A 22,507-nucleotide genomic window follows, 5' to 3' on the forward strand; every position below is an offset into this window, starting at 1 on the left:
GTTTATAGAAGCTGTCTTATGCTCTTATCATGAGCAGTTTCAGGCTTGTGTTTTCACCCACATATGCAGACACACACAAAATTATGTATTTTTGGTTATTGGTCTTGGACTGTAAATAAACTGAACTGACTTCATGATTTGTCAGCAGGAATGGAGATAGTGTTATTTTTAAATATAAAACTTCAGGCATAGGCAGCCAAGTTTTCTCCAGATGTTTTGGATTTGAGCTCCCATATGTAAACTGGAGTTTATGAAATTTGTGACCCATAAAAAAGCTGACTTTCATACCTCATTACGATAAGGAAGAGCTGTTGAAAGCTAAGTAACAATTATACTGATTTATTTGTATTTATTATACTGATTTATCTGATTTAATATCAGAAAGGAAGGGTCTGTCAGCTATTTGGAAATTCTGGGCATTGTAGCTCTTACAGTCGGAAATGAACTATTTTGGAAAAGGTTGATTACCGTATTTTTCAAAACATAAGACACACCAAAAAGTTTTGCACTCTGCAGACCTCACCAAAAGAGCTCATTTTTCATGAAAATTGGTCCATTTTTTTGTCAAAAAAAGGGCATGCATAGCCTGTAGGAGATGTATAAAGTGCTCCTGGGGCCTGGGGGGGGGGAACGAGCAAAGAATGGCCTGTTTTTTGCTCATTTTTGCCCTCCCCAGCCCCCAGCCCCCTCTTTATAAGCCTCCTAAGGCTGTACACGGCCATTTTGGTGAAGGGGGCAGGGTTTTGGGAGGCCAAAAATGCTGTATTCAGTGTATAAGATGTACCCAGATTTTCACCCCCTTTTTTGAGGGGAAAAGATCTGTCTTATACTCTGAAAAATACGGTAAGTTTAATATGAATATGCAGCATATGCAGAAGTGGAGACATTCGTCCTAAAAGTTTAAATTCAGTGGGTCTGGCATCCAGATAAGCAAGCATAGGAAATTACAGATGTGAAACAATAGAAGTTGTTATATAGAATAGTGCAGAACAACACTGATGAACAGAAGGTGCTGGGTATTGTTCTGCAGTCCTGTGTTCCACCATGGGTGTTAGCTGCACTGGGTATTACTTAAGTCTAAGATCAGGTCTTTGGCTTTCCCAATTGTTCCAAATCTATTAATTTATACAGATAGCCCTCCTAATTGAGCCTGGAATTACACTCATAAGTCATGCCAGTCATTAAGTGGATCACCATATGACTGTCCCGATTTATGATCTTTTTTGTGATGATTGTTAAGTGAATCACTGTGATCATTAAGCAAATGTGCTTAATAAGTGAGTCCATTGGGCAATGGGCACTGACAGAAACTGGAAGCAAATACGGGTTTCTGGCAACAGAAGTTGTAAATTGCAACCGCAGGACTGCAGGACTTTCTAAACAGTTGTAAGTATGGACTAGCGGCCAAGTGCACCAAATGCGATCATGTGACTGGCCCGGGGGGGGGGAATTGGAACTTCAAATCTAGATCCTAAATAGCTCCTGGGAAGTCCATGATAAAAATTTGAGTGATTGCTGAGCAACTGGTCATATGTTGAGAACTATCTATAATGACAGCTTTAATTTCCCAAAAATGATTGACACTTGAGTTCACATCATTTCTACTGAATGCCATAAAAACTAGGGTGTACACCATCAACTCATGTATTTTACCTGTTTTCTGCTTCTCCCAATTCCAACATATTCAGAGCTTTTGACCCAAGACAACTGAAAATTTGCTGATTAATGGAAATCTCTGTTTGTAATATCTGTAAGTAATGAATAACATTTAATCATTGTTATAGTTCAATGAACTGAAAGAATATCAGCAGTGGCAATAATATGCCTTCAGGCCTGATACTGAAAATACCAAACACCTAATTCTTTGGATCAAGGCCAAACATCTGGAAACATCACCTCATATTCTTTCTGCTGTTCTTGCAGCTTCTCAAGTGTATCCGCCAAGTTCTCTTTCAGGCTCTCTTTCATTTTCTCTAGAAACTGCACCCAATTCTGACATTTCTGAAGAAATTTCTTGTCATCAGATTGATGCCTCTGCAGTTTACTGCAATTAAAAAAAGAAATGAAATGACTTCACCACAGACTTAGTTGGGGGTTAAATTAGGTATGACTATCTTATAGGTTTCAAGAGGTGTGTACTTGTTGTATTTCAAATATATGATCCATGATCCTGTAGACCTATCTCTACCGTAGCCTTCCTTTACTTGGTACTTTCCCAAAGACATAGGTTCTAATTCTCTTCATTTCCAGCCATCAGTTGTAGCCCACCGTATTTACAGGGTACAAAGTAGTGAACAATTGCCTGAGGATTAAGGCGGCAAATCTAATCTGAAACTTAAAGCAACCACTGAGGAAGAACAGCTTGGAGGCTGCAGTTTAAATCAGAGGTTCCTCATATTTGAGGGTTAAAACATTGATAGTATATAATGGTCACTTTAAGGAAATAGCTATTATGAAGGAGGAAAGGGATCTATAACCAAAATGGCAATTATAAAGGATATGACCAGTCATAAGAATAGGTTATTAAAAGGCAAATTAGTGAACTGCTTTTCTGTGCTATACTCTGTAGGTCTCGATAATTATTAAATTCCACCTTGCTTTTGTTTTGGGATGTACACATGTACATTCATAAACAAAGACTGAGAGTTAAGAATTTTATTTATTTATTTGGCTTATAGATTCTGTCCAGAATTTTCTGCATGCAACATGCAAGCTTCCCATTAATTTTGTTTTAAAATTAAACAAAATCTGTAAAAAAAAAAGGGGGTCAAAAGTAGAAGTTAGAAGAGTTTTTCAAAAGATTAGTGTCCATGGCAACTAACTGAAAACACCTGACTTAGGTGAGTTTAAAGAAATTTAGTTAACATCATGGACAATGAGGCTTATCAATGGTTGTTAATCATGACAGCTACGTGTAACTTTCACAGCTTGGGCTTCCCTAAATACATGAAGGTGGGAGACACACAGCAAGGAAAAGGTCTAGTCTGCTACCTTTTAGCATGGGAGCTTGGAAGGAGAATCTGGTTGCTCAGTTTTGGATGCAGATTAAATATCCCACTCTCTGATAAACTCTTTTTATAACTTGAATGCCTTCATTTTTTATGCTGTCTTACGTGCTTTCTAGCACTTGCATATTATTAAAAATTTCTTTCAACTCACTGGGCTGCAGTTCATACATTCAAAAGCAGATTCCAAAAATCCTATCTCATGGAACTATTCCATGAGTGCTACATGGAAAGATTACTAGACTATAACCAAAACTAAAAAATGAATAAGGCTGCTTATAGAAAATAGCTTTGGAGGAAAACATCATACAGTATATACAATATAGTTTAGTCACAGAGCTTTCAAGACTTTAAACAATTTGGGTGCAAATAAAGTGACATAAACTACTATGATGAAGTTACATCATAATATGAAAAAAGTCCTCTTTACCTGCATTGCTCCAGAACTAGAGCGGTTTTCTGAGTCCACTGCCGATTAAGGTTTTGTAATCTCTTTACAGTGAAGTCACAGAGTGGCAATTTAAAGCTGACTTCATTCAATCTCTCCATTTCAGGAGACAAAGATGTGAGACTCAGTAACTGGCTCTGAAAAGAACAAACAAATTAAATACTAGAAAATCATGTTGGTTTGATTTCTTGCAAATGTTACCCAAAAGAGCAAATCACTTCTTTGGTGTATGAAGAGGAGCAAAGATCTCCAGATCTCTCTATACAATGTTGCATACCATAGAAATTACCCTAATAATTATTGATTAATGGGGCAAGTTTTCAGACTAGTTTGCAATATCAGAGAAGGGTAAATATAATGGGGGGGCCAAGAGCTCCTCCTCCCCCCCTTCCAGTTTTTTGGAACTAATAAACATTCATTATTTACTGGAAGTTCATTAAATAGTACCAGGAGCAACGCTATACATTTGGAACGAAATAATTCTGAACGAAAACCAGGAATTTGAACATTTCAACAGAATATGCACTATTTTCACACAAAATAAAGAAATCCAAAACTTATTTTCAAAAGGTCAAAAGTCAGAAATCCTTGCTCAACACCAAAATCTACTATCTGACTATTCCTACACAATGTAGAGTTATATTATAATAATATAATTACAATTGTTAGACTAATTTATATCTTGCTTTCCTTCAGAATAGTTCAGAATGGTGGTCACAGGTTGCCCTGTTTTAAGCTAATTTGGTTAATTGAGTTAATACAACTGGCCACAATTGAGTTTTGTACATCAGGACTGCTGAATTACATTTCCCAGGCAGGATCTCTTCTTTGTAAACTCCTTTTCAGAGTTACAGCGCATGTGAAAACATGCCTCATGAGGAACTATAGGCATGTGAAGTTATCCTGTTCTCTGTCAGGTAACAATTCAGAAAGACTTCTGGGTAAAGATGTAAAAATGTGTCACATTCAATCATTTCATGGCTGGGACACCTAGTTTGGCATGTTCCATGTGCAGCTAAAGAGTGAAATATGCACAATCCAATCTAGGCATGGAAACAAATACACATTTAGGTACAAATGATATGGTTGCAATTGGGAGTGGGAATGGAATGGGGAAAAAGCTAAGGAAACTGAAGGCTGTGTACTAAGAAAAGGAATGCATTTTGCTTGAATATTGGTGCCTTTCAAAAGTTTTGCAACCTGATGCCTTTCATATATTCATACTCCCAAAGTACCTTCTGATTATATCATGCTGCCTTGGGTGGATGGGAGTTAGAGTTCAAAACACACAGGAAATACTTCATTGCCTTAATTGTCTTAATTGTTTGTATACTACTCTAAATACAAGCTTACCATGAAGACCTCCAAATTTGTATTGTTTTCACATAAATTGTCCAGTATTTCTGTGGAATCTTTAACATGATTTTCCAGTTTTTCCAAGGAATTCCCAAAATTCTCCAGTTGTAAAAGACCATACTGAGGGAAGAAAAATTGCGAAAAACTGGTATTTTATCTGATTTAGCATATAGTTTCAAAAATATAGTTTATACCTGGAAAAAAATGGCAAGTAACAGAAATAAATTGGGCTGAGGCCATAAACCAGAGATTTAACACTTAAAAATGTAAACAAAAATTGAAAAGGCCAAACGTTGCATCATATACAACCTTGAATTGTCTATTGCTCTGACAATTAAGTTGCTGTCTCCAACAAGATGTCAGCATGCCCACAGATCTTCCCTATGTATCTGTTTCCTGACCCACTAACTTAAAAAAAAAACCAAGCATTATTAGTAGTTAGCTTGCTATATATCAAACACCAGCTTTCATATTTCTCTCCAAAGCATGGCTTTTTGAAAAAATATAAATGAGCAGCGAAAGCTCAAAATACCTTCTCAAAAATCCAGAGTGGCCCATTATACCCAATGTGTGGGGAACCCAGATATATAAATGAAAGATATTTTCTAAATACAGCATTCAAGAAAACTATACAACTTCCCACTGTCTTTTGAAAATGCTTATGTCAAACAATTAGCAGTACTTGATAAACATCTGCTTTCATCTGTAGCATCTTTTCCAGAGAGGAGATCCTTTGAAGTGGCTGGGCTTTCTGTTGAAGAAGTCTCTGTGTTTCTGGTTCAGCCAACTGAGTTATACTATCCCCTGATTCAGAAGCTTGAAGATAATATTCTTTGATGTCTTGAAGGCCAAGTTGCAGTTTCTAAAAATAAAGGAATTTTGCCTTAAGGGAAGCAATGCAAGACCCCAAAACTAAGATTCTAAATGCCGGATTACAAGGAAATACTAGAAGAGCAAACTATTCATCTAACTCTTACTGTCTTTTGTCTATGCTCATTTTCAAGCCCTGATTTTTCACTGCTATTGGAACTAAAGAAATCGAGAATGTTCATACAATGCAGCTGAGGTGCACTTTGTGAATATTACACAGGTATCCCAAATTAGATCTCAGCTTCCACTGGGGCAGTGTTCCTTGCTATAAATCCAGTGCTAAAACTGTTACATGTAGCTGAAAAAAATGTGCCCCACTTTAACCTAGGATCTTATAATTCAAAACAATGTTACAATAACAATAGTAATAGCAAATATAAACAATCTTTATAAACTTAAACTGGAAAGCACAAAAGAACAAACTTTTCAACTATACTCTAGAGCAGGGGTGTCAAACTTGCGTTGTCATGGCACTGTCACATGAAATATCAGGACTTACCCCCTTCGCTAAACTGGGTGGGGGTGTGGCCAGCATGTGATGCATCTGGCCTAAGGGTCACAAGTTTGACAGCCCTGCTCTAGAATGTGCTAATTGAGGAATAAGACACATTGAACTGGGTAGGTCTATAGAATAGAGGTGTGGAGAATGTTATGCAACTTCACATGTAAATTTTTAAAAGTGGAAAAGGTCTGAGCTTAGAAAATCAGATTAGGGAAATACATCAGTCCAACCTTATTCCTATCTTGCGTCTTCTAGATATGATATCCTTGTAATGAGGAGATTACAACAAGCTAACCAAACTAGAAGATACCTCAATAAAGTACAACTGATTTGAGGTATATACATGCCAGTGGTGGGTTCTGGATCCCATTGCAACCGGTACAGTGCATCAGGGCCAGGCATCCACCACATGCATGCGCGCAGCATGCACACAGTGCGCGCATGTGTACTTACAGCCCGTGACACTCCAGCTGCTCGGCGGAGCATCACACAGGCTCCATATGCTCTGTGTGCATGTGCATAAGCCCCATCGGCTCAAATACAGATAAGGAGGGCAGGTGGGCCCTCCGGAGCACTGTACTGGAATGGTACCTGGTGCTTCCATCAGGCACCGGTACACCCATACCGGGGCATACCGGTCATATCCCACCACTGATACATGCAGAGAGTTTGGCATGGTTATCTTTGTAGGTATTGAATTGGTGGAATCAGGTCCCAGAACTCAAGAAGTCCTATTACCTTTGCTGCTTCTTACTTATCTGATTCATGAATTTGCTCACAGTACCTTAAAACACCATTCAGACAATAAATTATGACAGCCACCATTTGCAAACTAGCCATGGCACCGAAAACCATGCTCTCCAGTCATAAGCACCTAAATTTTGGTAGAGGGTATATTTGAACAAAACCACTATATCTTCTGAAAGACAATAAGATGGTCTTCACATAAAACCTAGATTAACCAGACTGATGAGGCCCCAGAGCTTCGATCCTGAACATTTTTGGGGTGGCTTAATTCCCTTTAACTTTCTGACTGAGCAATACAAAGAAAGTTAAGAAAACTGTAGCTTGGTAGGTCTATTTTATGGAAAGGGAGGGGGAAATGCAATTGAGGAGCACCTCATCCAAAGTATATAATTTAATACCATTTCGATTTAACACCAGCTACCTAAAAATCATGCTTTTGAGAATGAGAATCACAGCTTTGTAGTTAATGGGCATCAAATAAGTAGAAAATGCTAATTTACTACCATTAACGACAAATTTTGCCAATAGGATTGATGCTTGTCTGGCTTCCTAAGCCTTTTTCCCCTTCTCACTGCTGCTTTTCAGGCTAAATGAGTTCCTTGCTCTGAAGGGGTCCATTTTAATTTCTTCACATTAGGCTTCCTGAGCAATTTATTAAGGCCACGCACACTTTTCTAACCATTTGCAAAAATGCAGAGAACTTTACCCTAAATCCTCAACCTCAGCTAAAACTGTTAGCATGGGGAAAAAGAAGATTAGGCTTAAAAGCACAACAAGTGGTCCGACAGATTCTTAATAGTCATTCACAACTGAAAAGAAAATGAAAAAAAAAAAGAATCATCCCCATCCATTAGGGTTCTTTAGAATTACTCTTTATAAAAGAAGAATTGTTTAGCTCTCCACTGCTATTTTTTGTTAGGTTGTAGGGCGGACGGACGACTATTAACACCAGATGGCTTTACCAATTGCTTCTTGTTTGACAAAATTATCTTTTTTTAAAAAAAAAAAACTGTTGTCCAAAGTCATGGAATTATATTGTAGAAAGCTGCTTCTATATTATTATCACCCGGCAGAAGCATTTCTACTGCTGTGTTTCTACTTTTTACTGTATTACTGGGGAAAATTCTGAAATATTTTCCCCTACAGTATAGATCTGTTAAATTGATATAAAATGCAGGTGGGCTGGCTCTGATCCTGCAAATACTACTGTACACGCCTTTTTTTTAGTTCTAAGGTCAAAGATCTCGGCATAGAAGAAAGTTGTAATAAAGGTAAGCACTCAGAACCAGCTGAAATGTTTTTGGCTTGGAATCATGACTAGGACCACAAGCCCTAGATACTCTGGCAAGAAATTGAATTCCTTGGAATAAATGGTAGATTCAGATTTATTCTCTATCAGGGATTTGGGAATTCTTACTCCCCATCCACATCTTTGTGGGAAAAGATAATTGATTTTTGCTTTCCCCCACCTATAGTTTACACTTCTTTTTTGAAAGCATGTGTTCTTTGGAAAGTACAGATAACCCTGATACACACAGGGTGAATTGGAATAATTATTCATCTGGCAAAAGTCTTTACCAACATGAGCTGACTCAAGGATTGGATCCAAGACATTTAAAACACAGTGGTTCTGTTGTTGTGCTTTAATGTTCTTTGAATCACCTTTGTAGAGATAAATTATAGTGAATATTTTTAATAATAAAAAATGGACTTTGTTTCCTTCACCAACCTTTAATATCATCAGTATTTGATTGAGAGGAGCATTGGTGGACGGTGAGTGCTATTTTGCATCCCAAAAGTGAAATTACAGTTTTGCTAAGTTAGTAACAGAAGTCTAAAATAGGACCCGAAAAGGATAATAAGTTGTGTTTAATAAGTTAAGTTTGTGATCTTCATGGCCACAATTCTTCATATAAAAATTTAAATTGCATTAGGGAAGTCTACAGGACAAATGGAAGTTTGAATTTTGATCAAATACTATTTTGGCCAAGTTGTTTTGTTGTTGAAACAAAGCAACAAACAACACTCCAATCAATTCCAAATTGAGATATTTGGTATCTATGGACAGTCAAGTTTTGGTATATGCTGGGAAAATCCTCTAAGCCAGTTAGCTTTACAAATGCAACTAGCTGGTCACTTTGAAATATAAAGTGATGGATTAGAAATTCCCTTACTTTAGCCTTAAGATAGCCTTCCAATTATAATTTACATCTGAACATCAACTTGAGATCATTGTGCTGCTGAAGCAGCATGAAACCGAATCAAACAGATCTGGCAGGAAAGCAGATTTTCAGTGGAAAAGTACAAGCCCTTCCCTATGCAAACTTTTGATTTTCATGGAAGAGGAACCTGGGTGAGGTCAATGAGCTCTAGGAGTCCAACTGGCCCACTACAGAGCAGGGCTGGATGCCTCCTGTGGCTTCTGGAAAGAACAGAGCCAAGGTTTTCTCTTTTTTGGTTCCAGTAAAAGATTAACCTGATGGGAGATATCTACAAGTAAGATATTCCTACTGACAACCTATGCCATTTCCCACTACAGCAATCTCTGCCTTTACCACCATGCATGTTGGAGAGCACTGCTGCAAAAGTTATAGAGATGACAATGGTGATCACATGATGTCTGTGGTGGGCTGGCAGCAAGGGACTCATACTTGGGAGGGACATAAGGAGGAGGCAGCAGAGGAAGGGAAAAAGAGTCCCCTTCCCTGCTACTCACTCCTCCAACAAAAGCAGACACTGCCGTTCCTGCCCTTATGTGAGGGTAGCAACCTTGCTTGGCTCTTTTTCAAGTCAGGAAAAAAGAAACATTGGCTTCTTCTTACATTTTTCCATCCTTACTTTTATATTCTCTGCCTTCTCCTTAAGAAAATCCATTGTGCAGCTTGAAAGTGTATCAGGCATCAACTGGGAATCATACTGTTCTTCATATTTGTTTAGTTTGGCTGAAACCTCTGTATAGAATTCCCACAAGTGCAAATGCGCATGAGCTTTCTGTAGCTTCTCTTCAATATTTTTGTTTGTCAATATCCACCTATAAAAGATATAAAAATGGAATACAAGACCCAGCAAATTACTCAGCATTATTTTTAAAAAAAAACAACATGAGAAAACAAAATCCACTGATTTATTTGTAACAATCGAATTAAGCAATTTGTTCTGGAGGCTGAAAATATTTCTACTTAAACTCCAATAAGCCTCTAAGGATTCTTTGCAGTAAGAATGTCTTTCAGAGGGAAACTTCATTTCCAAGGAAGATACCTTTTTCCACCCTCCAATGCCTTCCCATTTCTCATATGATGTTTCCGGTCAAATTGGAGGCAATGATGGAACAAGCACAGGATTTCTTCCCACGTGAGTAATATTGTAGAGGAAATCCAACCAACATGGTTATAGCTCCTGCCTCCTGAGCCAAATGATAGTTCCAAAGAGGGTGTTCTCAATTCTCAGCTCACAAACAACTTGCCTCAAGAAAGGGTTGGTACTGCCCATCTTGAAGGAGACAGTGGTGCGCCTTCTCCTTACCTGAACAATACACAACCTGTCTGAAACCTTCTCTTCTTGAAGCAGATTGTTGAGAAGTTGGTAGAGCTATTGTTGCATAGAACCCTGAAGAAAAAGGATTATCGGGGGCATTTTCAGTCTGGCTTTAAGCCTGGCTATGGGACTGAAAACACACTGGTTGTGTTTTGGCATAAACTTCTGGCAAGGCTAAGAGCAATGTGACTGTTCCGCTATTGCTTGAACTCCGAGTAGTTTCATTGTCATTTATCTCTACTCAGAGCATCAAATTTATTTCTGGGTACAATTCAAAGTATTGGTTGGAACTGGGAGCAAGCAACTAAGTGCATGCCAGATACTGGGAGTGGTATGATATGAATGGACTGAATTTCTTGTGCCACAGAAAATGAGTGAGATTGGAGAGTCTGAAAATCCTTTTGTAAACTTATTGATGCTTCATGCACACAAAGTTTGAAGAGCATGAGGGCCTTTAAGAAAACTTTCACAATACAATCCTTTTCGTATCTCCTGCTTGAAATTAAAGCAATGGTGGTAGACTGAATCCTTAGTTTAAGGTACCACCAGATCCTTTAAAAAAAAACATTTTCTTATTTTTCTGCCTAGGAAGGCTATAATTGCAAAAACCATTCCAAAAATTTAGATAAACAGCGGCAATCAGCACAACAGTATCCAGTGTGCAGAGCAAACTAAAGTGATTCATACAATCAATTTGTCCCTAAAAGATAAGGATGACCAAATTAAAACTATTCTATTGATCTCCTACATAACTTAAGCAGTATCTTATGTCTGGTGGCAATAACTGCAATTGTATTCGTCAGAAATAATTTTTTGAAGTTGGACTTCTAAATAGTGAAAGGGGGGGAAAAAGTATTGTACCTTGTGCGTGCCTCTTCGTGTTTTTGTTCAATAATCTCTGAGAATGAGGGATCACACACTTTCTTCAGGTTATCAACAGCAGTCTGGAGTCTAGCCCAGATTTCTTTGTTTCCCTCAGTTTTATCTTGAAGAGACTGTGGAAAGAAATGCCACTTAATTAGTTACAAATGTGATAATGCTTGAGGAGATGGTTATTGGTACACTACCTTACATCCATCTTTCCAAGACAGCATATTTTCACCAATTTAGCAGAATGTGGGCTGTGACAAGGTTGCCATTGGTGAGCATGCTTTTCTAGATTGGTAAAAGGTATGTGGGTGTGGGTGAGTTGTCTTCCAGACTCCTTTTCAGGATGCTTAGAAAGCAGAAACATCTTTCACCCCCTGGTCCTTTGGGGCTTAGAAATGTACTCACCAACTTTGTACAAAGAATATGTGCTACTCCCAAAGTGAGAGTCCTGAAACTAATGAAGTTCAATTCTCATTACAGATTAATTCTCCAGAGCTCTCTACAGATAAACCCTAAAGCAGGGGTCTCCAACTTGGCAACTTTAAGCCTGGTGGAATTCAACTCTCAGAATTCCCCAGCCAGGCTTAAAGTTGCCAAGGTTGGAGACCCCTGCCCAAAAGGATGCTGGTTCATGCTCCCTCTCATTTTGCTCATTGCACATCATTTTCTCTTTTTCCAAGTTGGAGGAAATTGCAATTTGCTGGTTTATTTCATCTGTAAAATCATGACTTATGCTTTCTACCCCAAGTAGGATCAAGCATCAGGGTTCGTTCTTGATGTTCATTCTCTGGTTTTTAGGTCTTGCATAAATCATTCTGCTACTTCATTTCAAACTGGAGAAATACAGTATGTGGGAGGAACAGCATATGGGCCCAGGATATCTGTTATGATTCAATCGTACAACACCGCCACATACTCATTTGGCATGAATATCTAGAGAAGCTCCTTATTTTTAAGAAGGAATATTATGGAACCATGGAGTTCAGCACATTGGTCTTTGTGAAGCATACCTGGAGATCTTCCACTTGCTTTTTCAGTGACTTCATTGTAATGAAAGGGTTCTTGCTATGCTCCAGGCAATACACAGTATTTGCAAGCAACAGCCTGATATCGTCCCAGGCTTCATCATAACTCTTCCAGCATTCTAAAGCAGACTCTGTAGAAGACTTCAGCTGGGCAACCTGCAAACATACAAGCCTGTGCTTTAAAAGGATGTACATGAGATTACTTACTAGGACATTTGAAAACTGCTCAAGAGACACCCCCTGTTGATTTTCTATTACATCATTTTCTTTCTAATACATGCTGGATAAAAAAACCCTCTTTATTTAATAATGTAATATATAAATGATTTCAGGAATACTAGTACATGCTTCAAATGTTCAAAGGGAAAAAAAATCACCAATCTGTGTAAGAGACTGCAGTATTAGAATAATTTTCATTATCAATTTAATTTGAGGACAAAGTCCTGTTGTGCTTGTAGAGTTCATTCCAGCATGCTTAGTTAGAGGAAGACGAACAGGAATAAAAGCACTGGTTTCACTGTCTTGAATGCTGACATCTCAGCAGGAAAACTCACAAATTCAGAAATGCTTGCAGAGTTTTCAACTGCAGAAGGAACAGACAACTCAGCGGTAAGTTTTTGTTCCATGAAAGCTGAAAATTGCTATTAAACCGTTTTGGGTTGCTATTATTTCAAATATTTGTTATAAACTGTCTGCAGTTAAGCAGCATCTATGGAACTTTGGTAGTTATTGTACCAAACATAATTAATTAATGGCTGAATTGGGAGATAAAATCTGGGTTTCCTATTTCACTTTTGCCAGGATAGCCCCAAAACATTAATAGTTAAGGTTTCAAATTGGAAAGGTAAAAGATGATATTCTGAGCTGCTAATGTCAATCAGAATAGACAATATTTTACTAGATGTGCAAATAGCCTCATTTCATAATGCATTTCACATTTCATTATGTGCTAGACAAAATCTGCCATCTTTTGACTTTTCCAGTTATAGAAGGTCAGTAGTGGATTATGTTCTCTTGTAACTGAGATCTCACTAAAGACTGACTTTTAGGATGTGTCAAAACTTATAAATTTAGCCATCTGTCAAAAATATCCAACAGCCACAGAATTTTTTTTAATTTACTTATTGGCCTATGATTGGCCTATCAGATATGTTATATAGAAGGTAAGCATAGCGTTTACTCCTTCAGTCTTCTAGTTCTGCTGGAATCTCAGGTCATCCAATGGATTAATAGGAAGCTCAAGTATTTTTTCAGACAACTCATAATAATCTTGTGGAATTCATTACCTTAAGAGGTGGAGATAACCATTAACTAAGAAATGCCAAAACAATCAGGTGGATAAACAATCAGTAGCAGCTATTCATAATGATGACGTATCATTAACTTCAGTATTAGATTGTACTGTTGGTCTTTGATCACAATAAAAATAATTGATGTTTTTTCTCTATTAGAGAAAATATATTTAAGTCCTAGTTTCTAAGGAGCAAATGGAGCTTCCCTGGCTCCCATTTATTGTTGTTTGATTTCTGTCTGGTCACTAAAGTCATCTAAGTTGACTTCTTCATTAATTTAAATTTGTCAGATCTAGTAGGATGACACATATATTTCACAGAAAATATCATAGTTTTAATTTCTAACAATCATAAAAGAAGATCCTTTCAATTCTGGACATGTGAGTGGGTAGGAAAACTGCTTTTAATTATTAGCAATGGAAATATCCTTTTTCTGTCCAGACCCACTATAGCAATAGCACTTAGACTTATATACCGCTTCACAGTGCTTTACAAGCCCTCTCTAAGCAGTTCACAGAGTCAGAATATTGCCTCCAACAATTTGGGTCCTCATTTTACCCACCTCAGAAGGATGGAAGGCTGAGTCAACCTTGAGCCTGGTGAGATTTGAAATGCCAAATTTCAGTTAGCCAGCAGTCAGCAGAAGTAGCCTGCAGTACTGCACTCTAACCACTGTGCCACCATGGCTCATAACAGCATCTACAATCATCTATGAACATTTATACATTAACTTGTTCTTAAATAGAAGTTTAAGTAGATGACAGCATTTCAATTATAAGATATAAGTGGAAGTGATAAAATTAAGAAAGATTAGACAATACTTTTGAATCCAAATGATTGCAGACATGCAACAGAACTATTCATATTATTCAACTATTCAGAAGCTTGAAATGCACATGAAAACCTGAGCTTCTTCTGACCAAACTATATTTTGTACTCATTTGTTTTTTCTTTTCTTTATACATATTTTCAGAATATAGATATCTCATGTTGTCTTCAAAGACCCTATCTTTGTATAGAATGGTTTCAAATCCTAGCTGGGAAAGAAACCACTGGATAACATTTAACAAGTCGCTAATTCTTTATACATAGCCAAAAATAAAGATATTAACCTGATTGATAATGCTAGTTCTCATTTCAGCCAAATCGGTGGTTGTGAACCCTACTTTCTTGGCAGCATCAGCACAATCCTTTAAAGCTGTGAGGTTGTTTTTAAGTAGATCCACTTCCTTAGACTTTACAGCAAGCTGATTTTCGATCACCTGATAAATAGACATAAGAGGAAAGACATTATTCTTTGAGTACAATTTAGGAAGGGGGAAAATCAACATTTAACATTAGAACATGGGGCATATTTTCTAAAGATCAACCCAAAGTAACATTTTAAATTAAATAGAACAGAAGTTTTTGTTAAATAACATAAGAACAACATAAGCTAGCCCAACTGGGAGAGAGGGGGGGGGAGGGGGAGATATACAGTAGATATAGATGTATGTAGGTATGTAGGTATGTATGTAGGTAGGTATGTATCTAATCCACCCTTAAAACTATGTAATATACAGGTTCAATATCATGTAACCATACAGGTTAATAATAATCAATAAGTTGACCGTTGTCTTACCTGAACGGTCCTTCTATGGGTGCTGCGAAGGGAATCCAATCATGGGTTAACTTAGCCTTCTAGCCTTGAGACTGAGTATGCAAATATCAAAGTTACGCCTCCTCTGACTGGACTTCCGCTTCCTCCCCAGTTCTTATTACGAAGTCCACCGAAGAAGCATTATGTCAATCCTCAACAAGCCGCAAGTCATCCGGCACTACGGAGTCAAGTCCAGTCAGTAACTAGTCACAGTCAAATGGAGCCCTGACCAGCCGAAGCCGCGGGCGGGTTTGGATTCCCTTCGCAGCACCCATAGAAGGACCGTTCAGGTAAGACAACGGTCATTCTCCTGTGTGCTGCTCCGGGAATCCAATCATGGGATATATCAAAGCAATGAACTCCCAGGGCGGGAGCTAGGCTGGTCAGGCTCCTCCGCAGACGGAAGGACCCTTTGCAACACTCTCCGCCCAAAGGACGCCTCGGCCGAGGCGAAGACATCAATCTTGTAGTGGCGAATAAAAGGCGAGGGGGATGCCCAAGTGGCCGCCCTGCAAATCTCTTCCACGGACGCTTGCGTCGCCCAGGCCGCTGTGGTGGCCGCACTCCTGGTGGAATGAGGAGTGATTCGCCTTGGAACCGGTCTGGAGTGGGTGTCATACGCCAACGCAATGCAAGCTTTCAACCATCGGCCGATGGTGTGGGAGGACACCTTCTGTCCCATTGAAGATGGCTGGAAGGAGACGAACAGGGCCTCCGATCTTCGGAACGACGCCGTGCGCTTCACATAGCGACGAAGAGCCCTGCGCACATCCAGATGGTGCCACTGACGTTCCCGCGGATGAGACGGGTGAGGACAAAAGTCCGGCAGGACAAGTTCTTGAGTTCTGTGAAACAATGAATTTATCTTTGGAAGAAAGGTCGGATCCAAACGAAGCACTACCTTGTTCGGGTGGAAGATGCAAAGATCCGCACGAACCGAAAGGGCTGCTAGCTCCGACACCCTCCTGGCCGATGTTATGGCCACCAGGAAAGCCGTCTTGAGTGTCAGCAAGCGGAGGCTGATGGAGTGTAGAGGCTCAAAGGGGGCAGCTGTAAGGGCCCTGAGAACCAAGGTCAAATCCCACGTGGGATAACGATGTACCGTCGGCGGTCGTAAGTTGGAAGCACCCTTAAGGAAGGTTCGAACTCGCAAGTGCTGGGATAAGGAGCGGCCTTGGCCACCCCCGACCACCGTTGACAAGGCTGTGACCTGACGGCGAAGTGTGTTTGGTGCCAACCCCTTGTTGAGGCCGGACTGCAAGAAATCCAGAACCTGGGGCACCGAGGCCTTGATGGGATCGACCCCGGTGCGTCGGCACCAGCGGCAGAAGGCCTGCCAGGTAGCTTCGTAAATACGGGTAGTCGACGGGCGACGGGCCGCTTGAATTGTAGAGATGACTTCGTCTGAATAGTGGAGGGCCGCTAGCATCTCCCGCTCACGTGCCACACGGCTAACTGCAACAGCTGAGGGCCCGGGTGCCGGAGAGCCCCTTGGTGGAGCTGAATCTTGTCGTCCGGGATCCTCCAAGGACGCGAAACGGACAGATGGACGAGGTCTGCGTACCAGGGACGTCTGGGCCACATTGGAGCGACCAGCAGCACTTCCGCCTGTTCTGTCAATATCTTCTGAATGACCGACGGAAGGATCGGGAGAGGAGGAAAGGCATAGAGAAGGCCGGCCGGCCAACGGCTGCGTAGAGCGTCTACCCCCTCCGCCCCCGGAGCCTGGTATCGGGAGTAAAACCGGGGAAGTTGTGCGTTGCGCGGGTGAGCGAACAGATCCACCTCGGGCAGGCCGAAGCGGCGAGAGAGCTCCTGGAAGAGAATGGGGTGGAGCTGCCACTCCCCCTGATCCACAGTCGCTCTGCTCAGCCAGTCCGCCTGAGTGTTGGCTTCGCCCGAGATGTGCTCCGCCCGAATCGATGAGAGTCTGGGCTCCGCCCAATGGAACAACCTTTCCGCTTCCAGCATCAGAGCTCTGGACTGCGTTCCCCCTTGGCGGTTGATGTGAGCCTTGGAGGCCACATTGTCGGTCAGGATTAACACATGGTGATGAGATACAATGTCCCGAAATTCCAGGAGAGCCAGACGGATGGCCCGCAACTCCAGCCAGTTTATGCTGTTCGTCAGCTCCTGATCCGACCATCGACCTTGGGCCACCTTGTCCAGGGCATGGGCCCCCCATCCGAATAAGCTGGCGTCCGTTGTAACTTGAACGCGGTCCGGCTCCCTGAATGGACATCCCCTGAGGAGCCTGGACGACATCCACCAATGCAGGGACCGCCTGGCCTTGCCCGGGAGCTGCACCTTGATGTGGGAATGACTGGTATGCGCTCTTTGGAAGGGCAGCAGGAACCACTGGAGAGGACGCGCATGGAACCTGGCCCAGGGCACCACGCTGATGCAGGAGATCATCTTCCCTAGCAGTTTGGAAAGCGACAGCAGCGGTACTCGCCGATGGGATAGCGCATGATGCGCTAGGCGGTATATGCTCTGCCTCCTTTCCGGGGACAGGAAAACCTCGCACGACATCGAGTTGATGGTGGTTCCCAGATGAAGGAGGGACGTGGTTGGGCGCAGGTGGCTCTTGGGCAGATTGAGGACAAAGCCATGGTCCCGCAATGCGTCCATCGTGACCTGTAGGTCTCGGAGGGCCTGATCTCGAGAGGACGACAGCACCAACACGTCGTCCAAATAACAATTGATGCGTATTGGAATTGAGCGAAGGGAGGCTGCCAATACTGCCAGAAGCTTGGTGAACGTGCGCGGGGCCGAGGAGAGGCCGAATGGCAAGGCCCGGTATTGATAATGACGGCCGTTGAAGTGAAACCGCAGGAACTTCCGATGTGCCGGATGAATGGGCACATGGAGGTACGCTTCTTTGATGTCTATGGAAGTCATCATGTCGCCTTGGCGGATGGAAGCCAATATGCTCTTTAGAGAGTGCATTTTGAATTTTTGGTATTTGATATACTGATTGAGCTGTTTCAAATCTAGGATTGCCCTCCATCCCCCGGAGTTCTTTGGTACTAGGAACAAGATGGAATAAAACCCTAGGCCTCCCTGCCCTTTGGGAACTTGCTCTATGGCCCTGATGGTGAGAAGATGAGATATCTCGGTGTCCATAAGGCGCCGCTTTGACGGGCACCTGGGCACAGGGCACCTGATGAACCTCCTCGGGGGGATGGATAGAAATTCTAGCGTGAGACCCAAACTCACTACTTGAAGGGCCCAGGCGTCTGACGTGAGCTCCGCCCACCGGTGGGCGAAGGCCAAGAGACGTCCTCCTATGGGCCCTACCTCCTGCGAGTCAGCGGTATCTGCGAAAGGATCGGTTGCCCGCTCCTCGGAATGACCGTCTACTCTGCGCCTGACTCTGCTGGCGCCCCCTGTCTCTGGCCCCGGCTCGGTCCTGGCCACGGTCCTGTGCCTGGGAGAACCCCCTGGTATAGTTGGGGACATAGGGGGCAGAGGTAAACCCCGAGTCCCCAGACCGAAAGGGCTGCCGTCTACCATAAGGCTGTGGCCTTCTGGCCACACGGGCACTTGTGGAGGGAAGCACCCTACGTCTGTCCCGAGTCTCAATGAGAATTGGATCCAGCACTGAACCAAACAAGGCCCCGCCCTTAAAGGGCGTGGATGCTAGACGCCACTTGGATTTGATATCAGCTTGCCAGTGGCGGAGCCAGAGCAAACGGCGAGAGGCCACATTGGAAGCCACGGCTCGGGAAGCAAACTTTGCCGCGCTAAGGGTGGCATCAGCAGAAAACTCTAGGGCCGCTATCAGTTTGGTGACATCCTGATGGAGGCGCAGTTCCTCCGGATCCAGCCTGTCCTGTAGCTGTCTCAGCCAAACTAAAGAAGTCCTATTAAAGAAGGAAGCTGCAGTGGCTGATCGCAAGGCCCACGCTGCTGCCTGATGAGTCTTGCGAAGGACCGATTCGGCCTTGCGGTCCTCGGCCTTCAATCCTTCCGAAATTTCAGAAGGAATTAATGCCGGTGAAGCAAGAGCCGCTATGGGAGCATCCACTGTGGGAAACTGCAGGAGGGCCTCCAACTCTGGGGAAGATGTGAAAAGCTTCCTATCACCAGACCCAGGGGGCTTAACCGCGGTCGGCTCATCCCACTGCTTTTGGATTAAATCAAGAAAAAGCTTGGGAGATGGGATAAAATCCTGCAGAGCCACCTGCTCAGCAAAGAGCCGCTCGGTGGCATCCAGGCCCACAGCAGCACTTTCTGCAGAAATTGCCTCCCCCATGTGGGTGGTAGTCTTGGCCTTATATAGCAGGGATTTGAAAAGAGTGTGCCTGAAAAGCCCAGGGGGCGGAGGCTGGTCCACAGGAAGGCCCTCGTCGCCAGAGAGTTCCCTATCCTGGATTTCACCTTCTTCCACTAAGGGAGATTGTGCGCTAAACACAGAGTGTAAAGGGGAAGGAGGATCAGTTTGCAGAATGGAAGAATCCCCTTGTACTGCTTGGGGAGCCAGGCCTGAGTAGGCCAGAGTAGGCCTGGAGACCTGGGATCTACGCGCTAATTCCGCATCCACCCCTCTGGAAATAGCCTCTGAGATCATGCTGTAGAATTCAGCGGAAAGGCCCAAATCCTGGCCCTCCAGAGGCCTGAGGCCTGCAGCTGTGGGGGTGAATGTGGCAGAGGGCCCAGCGCGTGGAGGTGAACGAAGAGAAGCCCCACTAGCCTCCGAAATAATTGGGGGAGAACGAGGCCCGAAAGCCCCTACCTCGGGAATAGGGCCCTGGGGAAGCTGAATATCAGGAGACCAACCCTGCTCAACAACCCTCACCGGAGACACAGGCTGCTGAACCAAAACCGGAGGGGAAGAAATGGGAGCCCCAGATGCCTTGGGGGGAACTTTGGCCTTGTCCTTGCGCTTGTGCGACTTATCCCGAACAGTAGATGAGGCTCGAGGCCTACTAGTAGAGGCCCTGGTCGCGGCCCTGCTGGGCCCAGGGCTGGCCCCTCCCTCGCCAGGGGAACGGGGCTCAGAAACTGGCCGGACAGTACCTTGCAATTGATCAGCCATGATATGAGTTTGAAAGAGCTCAATCAGCGAGACAAAGGAATGCAATTGAAAGCACTTCGCCAAGAACGCCACGTGGAAGCAGAGACTAAGAGAAGCGACCTCCTCCCTGAGTCAGCAAACTCGAGTGAGGGAAAAGGGAGGGGCGGAAGCAGTGCGCAGACTCAAGCGCGCGAACAAAATCTGCCTTCTCATCCCAGGCGTTAGAGCGCATGCGTGAAAAGCGCTTCCAAATAAGGTCACCGGCTTCAAAGGCGCGAAATTCAAAGGAACCGCAAGGGAAATTCCCAACAGCCGATCCGTGTAATCCTCCGGCAGCCGCTCCAGCGAGGGCACAAAGGAGGGAGGCGGGGAAGGGGGGGAAGACCCGCTCCGACAAGCCAAAGCCTCGGATCTGACCGCGCCCGCGGGCGGGTGCTATCCGGCAGGGGTGGCAGCGCTGGGAGACTCAGCTTCCTTGCGCGCTGATGATAAGGGAGGGCAGGCGGAGAAGCCCCACTCCAGCTGCAGCGATCCGATATCCCTTTAAGGGAAATAGCGAGGGAGGAATCTGCTGACAGCAATCTGCCGCTTTACCTCCAATCCAGCAAGAAATCCACAGTGAAAAACCAAGTAATTTCATCCTTAACCTAGAAATATTAGCAATTAATCAAGAGAGCGTTGAAAATAAGTCTCGTAGGCTTGACTGAGTAATAAGGACTGGGGAGGAAGCGGAAGTCCAGTCAGAGGAGGCGTAACTTTGATATTTGCATACTCAGTCTCAAGGCTAGAAGGCTAAGTTAACCCATGATTGGATTCCCGGAGCAGCACACAGGAGAACCTCTCTTTTCCCCATTCTAAACCTTTTCCAATCTGTTTCAGTGGATACTCCCGGTCTCACTGCTTTGAGAAAAAGACAAGTTTTGTTCACTTATCCATTTTCTTTAGGCTTTGTCCACCTTGATCCTATACTACCCATCACAGCTCCTTTTTATCTAAACTGAAGAGTTCTAGGCAGTCTTTTGTCATTAGACAGACCATCAATAATTTTGGTTGTCCTTTTCTGTACTTTTTTCCAATTATGTTATATTCTTTCCAAATGCATCCAGTGTTCCAGAGGGAGACAGGCTGTGGATTTGAGTAAAGGAATGTCAGGATTACCAATTTTATTTTCAATCTTTTCTTAATGATCCTTAACATGGAATTTCCCTTTTCCACACTGAACACTGATTCAAAAATCTTATTGATCTTTGACCCCAATATTTTCCCAGATCAGATATAGACAGCTCAGCATATACAAAAGCCAGGAAAAGGTGAAGTTTAGCTGCAAAGTGCAACGTAACTGCCACTTAGGTAACTACTAATTCAGTGTAATGAGTTCCTTATACATATCTCCACAATCACGCTCAGTTTTTATTCCAAGTATTTTATTATTATATTCAAACTTGCATGACTGGTGTCATTACAGATCTTTAAGGTGGGAATCTTGGTTTGGAGATTCCCAAACCATAGTGATCCAGTACCAGGCTGAGGCCCATTTGAAACTGGGCTGTGGAAGTGGGGAGAGGGGGGAGGAGAAAGCACACGTGTATTGCCACTCACACGGAACCATTCCCCCCCTCCCCCACTGGTCCACAAAGCCAGAAATGTTGGGGAAAGTTGCCTTAAGGGAATTATGGCAGATAAGTACTTAGATTGACAGAGTTGCCCATTTATTTTTACATTTTGAATTCTGTTAGCAATTCATAAAAGGACAAGCAATCATGCCACTAAATTTCTTAGGAGCCTTTGATGGGAAACTTGGTTAAAGGTTTTTTGAAAATCAAAATGCACAAAGTCAGCAGGTTCACTTTCATCTACATGCCTGTTAGCATTTTAAAACACTCTAAGAGAGCTGAGAGACAATTTACTTTTATCTATTTATTAAAGGCATATTCCGCCCATCTCACCAGCAAGTGACACTTTATGGAATCTACAGTATGTTGATTTTTCTTCAGCAAGACTTGTTCTGCTACATATTTAGTCTTTTTTTTTCCTGTGACAACCATTTCTACAAATTTTCCTGGAATAGACATGATGTTGACTAGTCTATAATTGATAAGAATTCGCCTAAGTCCTTTTTTAAAAATAGGTATCACTTTAGCTATCTTTCAGTCTTCTGTCACTGAGACTGATTTGAGAGACAAGTTGCATATTTTGGCT

At 42.6% G+C, this 22,507-nt stretch overlaps 1 protein-coding gene across 1 annotated transcript in view; it reads right to left on the bottom strand.

The window, feature by feature from the left end:
* Positions 1 to 22,507, bottom strand: part of SYNE2 (spectrin repeat containing nuclear envelope protein 2) — a 247,724-nt gene that overhangs the window by 45,803 nt on the left and 179,414 nt on the right. Inside the window, exons 84-92 of the mRNA XM_087727378.1 lie at positions 14,762 to 14,911; positions 12,343 to 12,513; positions 11,324 to 11,457; positions 9,767 to 9,959; positions 5,492 to 5,671; positions 4,807 to 4,929; positions 3,436 to 3,590; positions 1,897 to 2,044; positions 1,654 to 1,748 (exon numbers count right to left, since the gene is read on the bottom strand). Coding sequence (XP_087583504.1) covers positions 1,654 to 1,748; positions 1,897 to 2,044; positions 3,436 to 3,590; positions 4,807 to 4,929; positions 5,492 to 5,671; positions 9,767 to 9,959; positions 11,324 to 11,457; positions 12,343 to 12,513; positions 14,762 to 14,911 — 1,349 coding nt within the window. The remainder of the gene's footprint in view (positions 1 to 1,653; positions 1,749 to 1,896; positions 2,045 to 3,435; positions 3,591 to 4,806; positions 4,930 to 5,491; positions 5,672 to 9,766; positions 9,960 to 11,323; positions 11,458 to 12,342; positions 12,514 to 14,761; positions 14,912 to 22,507) is intronic.

Source organism: Thamnophis sirtalis, unplaced genomic scaffold, assembly GCF_051295495.1.
Source record: "Thamnophis sirtalis isolate CommonGarterSnake01/CBP01778 unplaced genomic scaffold, rThaSir2_p1.2 scaffold_1, whole genome shotgun sequence".
Taxonomy (NCBI): domain Eukaryota; kingdom Metazoa; phylum Chordata; class Lepidosauria; order Squamata; family Natricidae; genus Thamnophis; species Thamnophis sirtalis.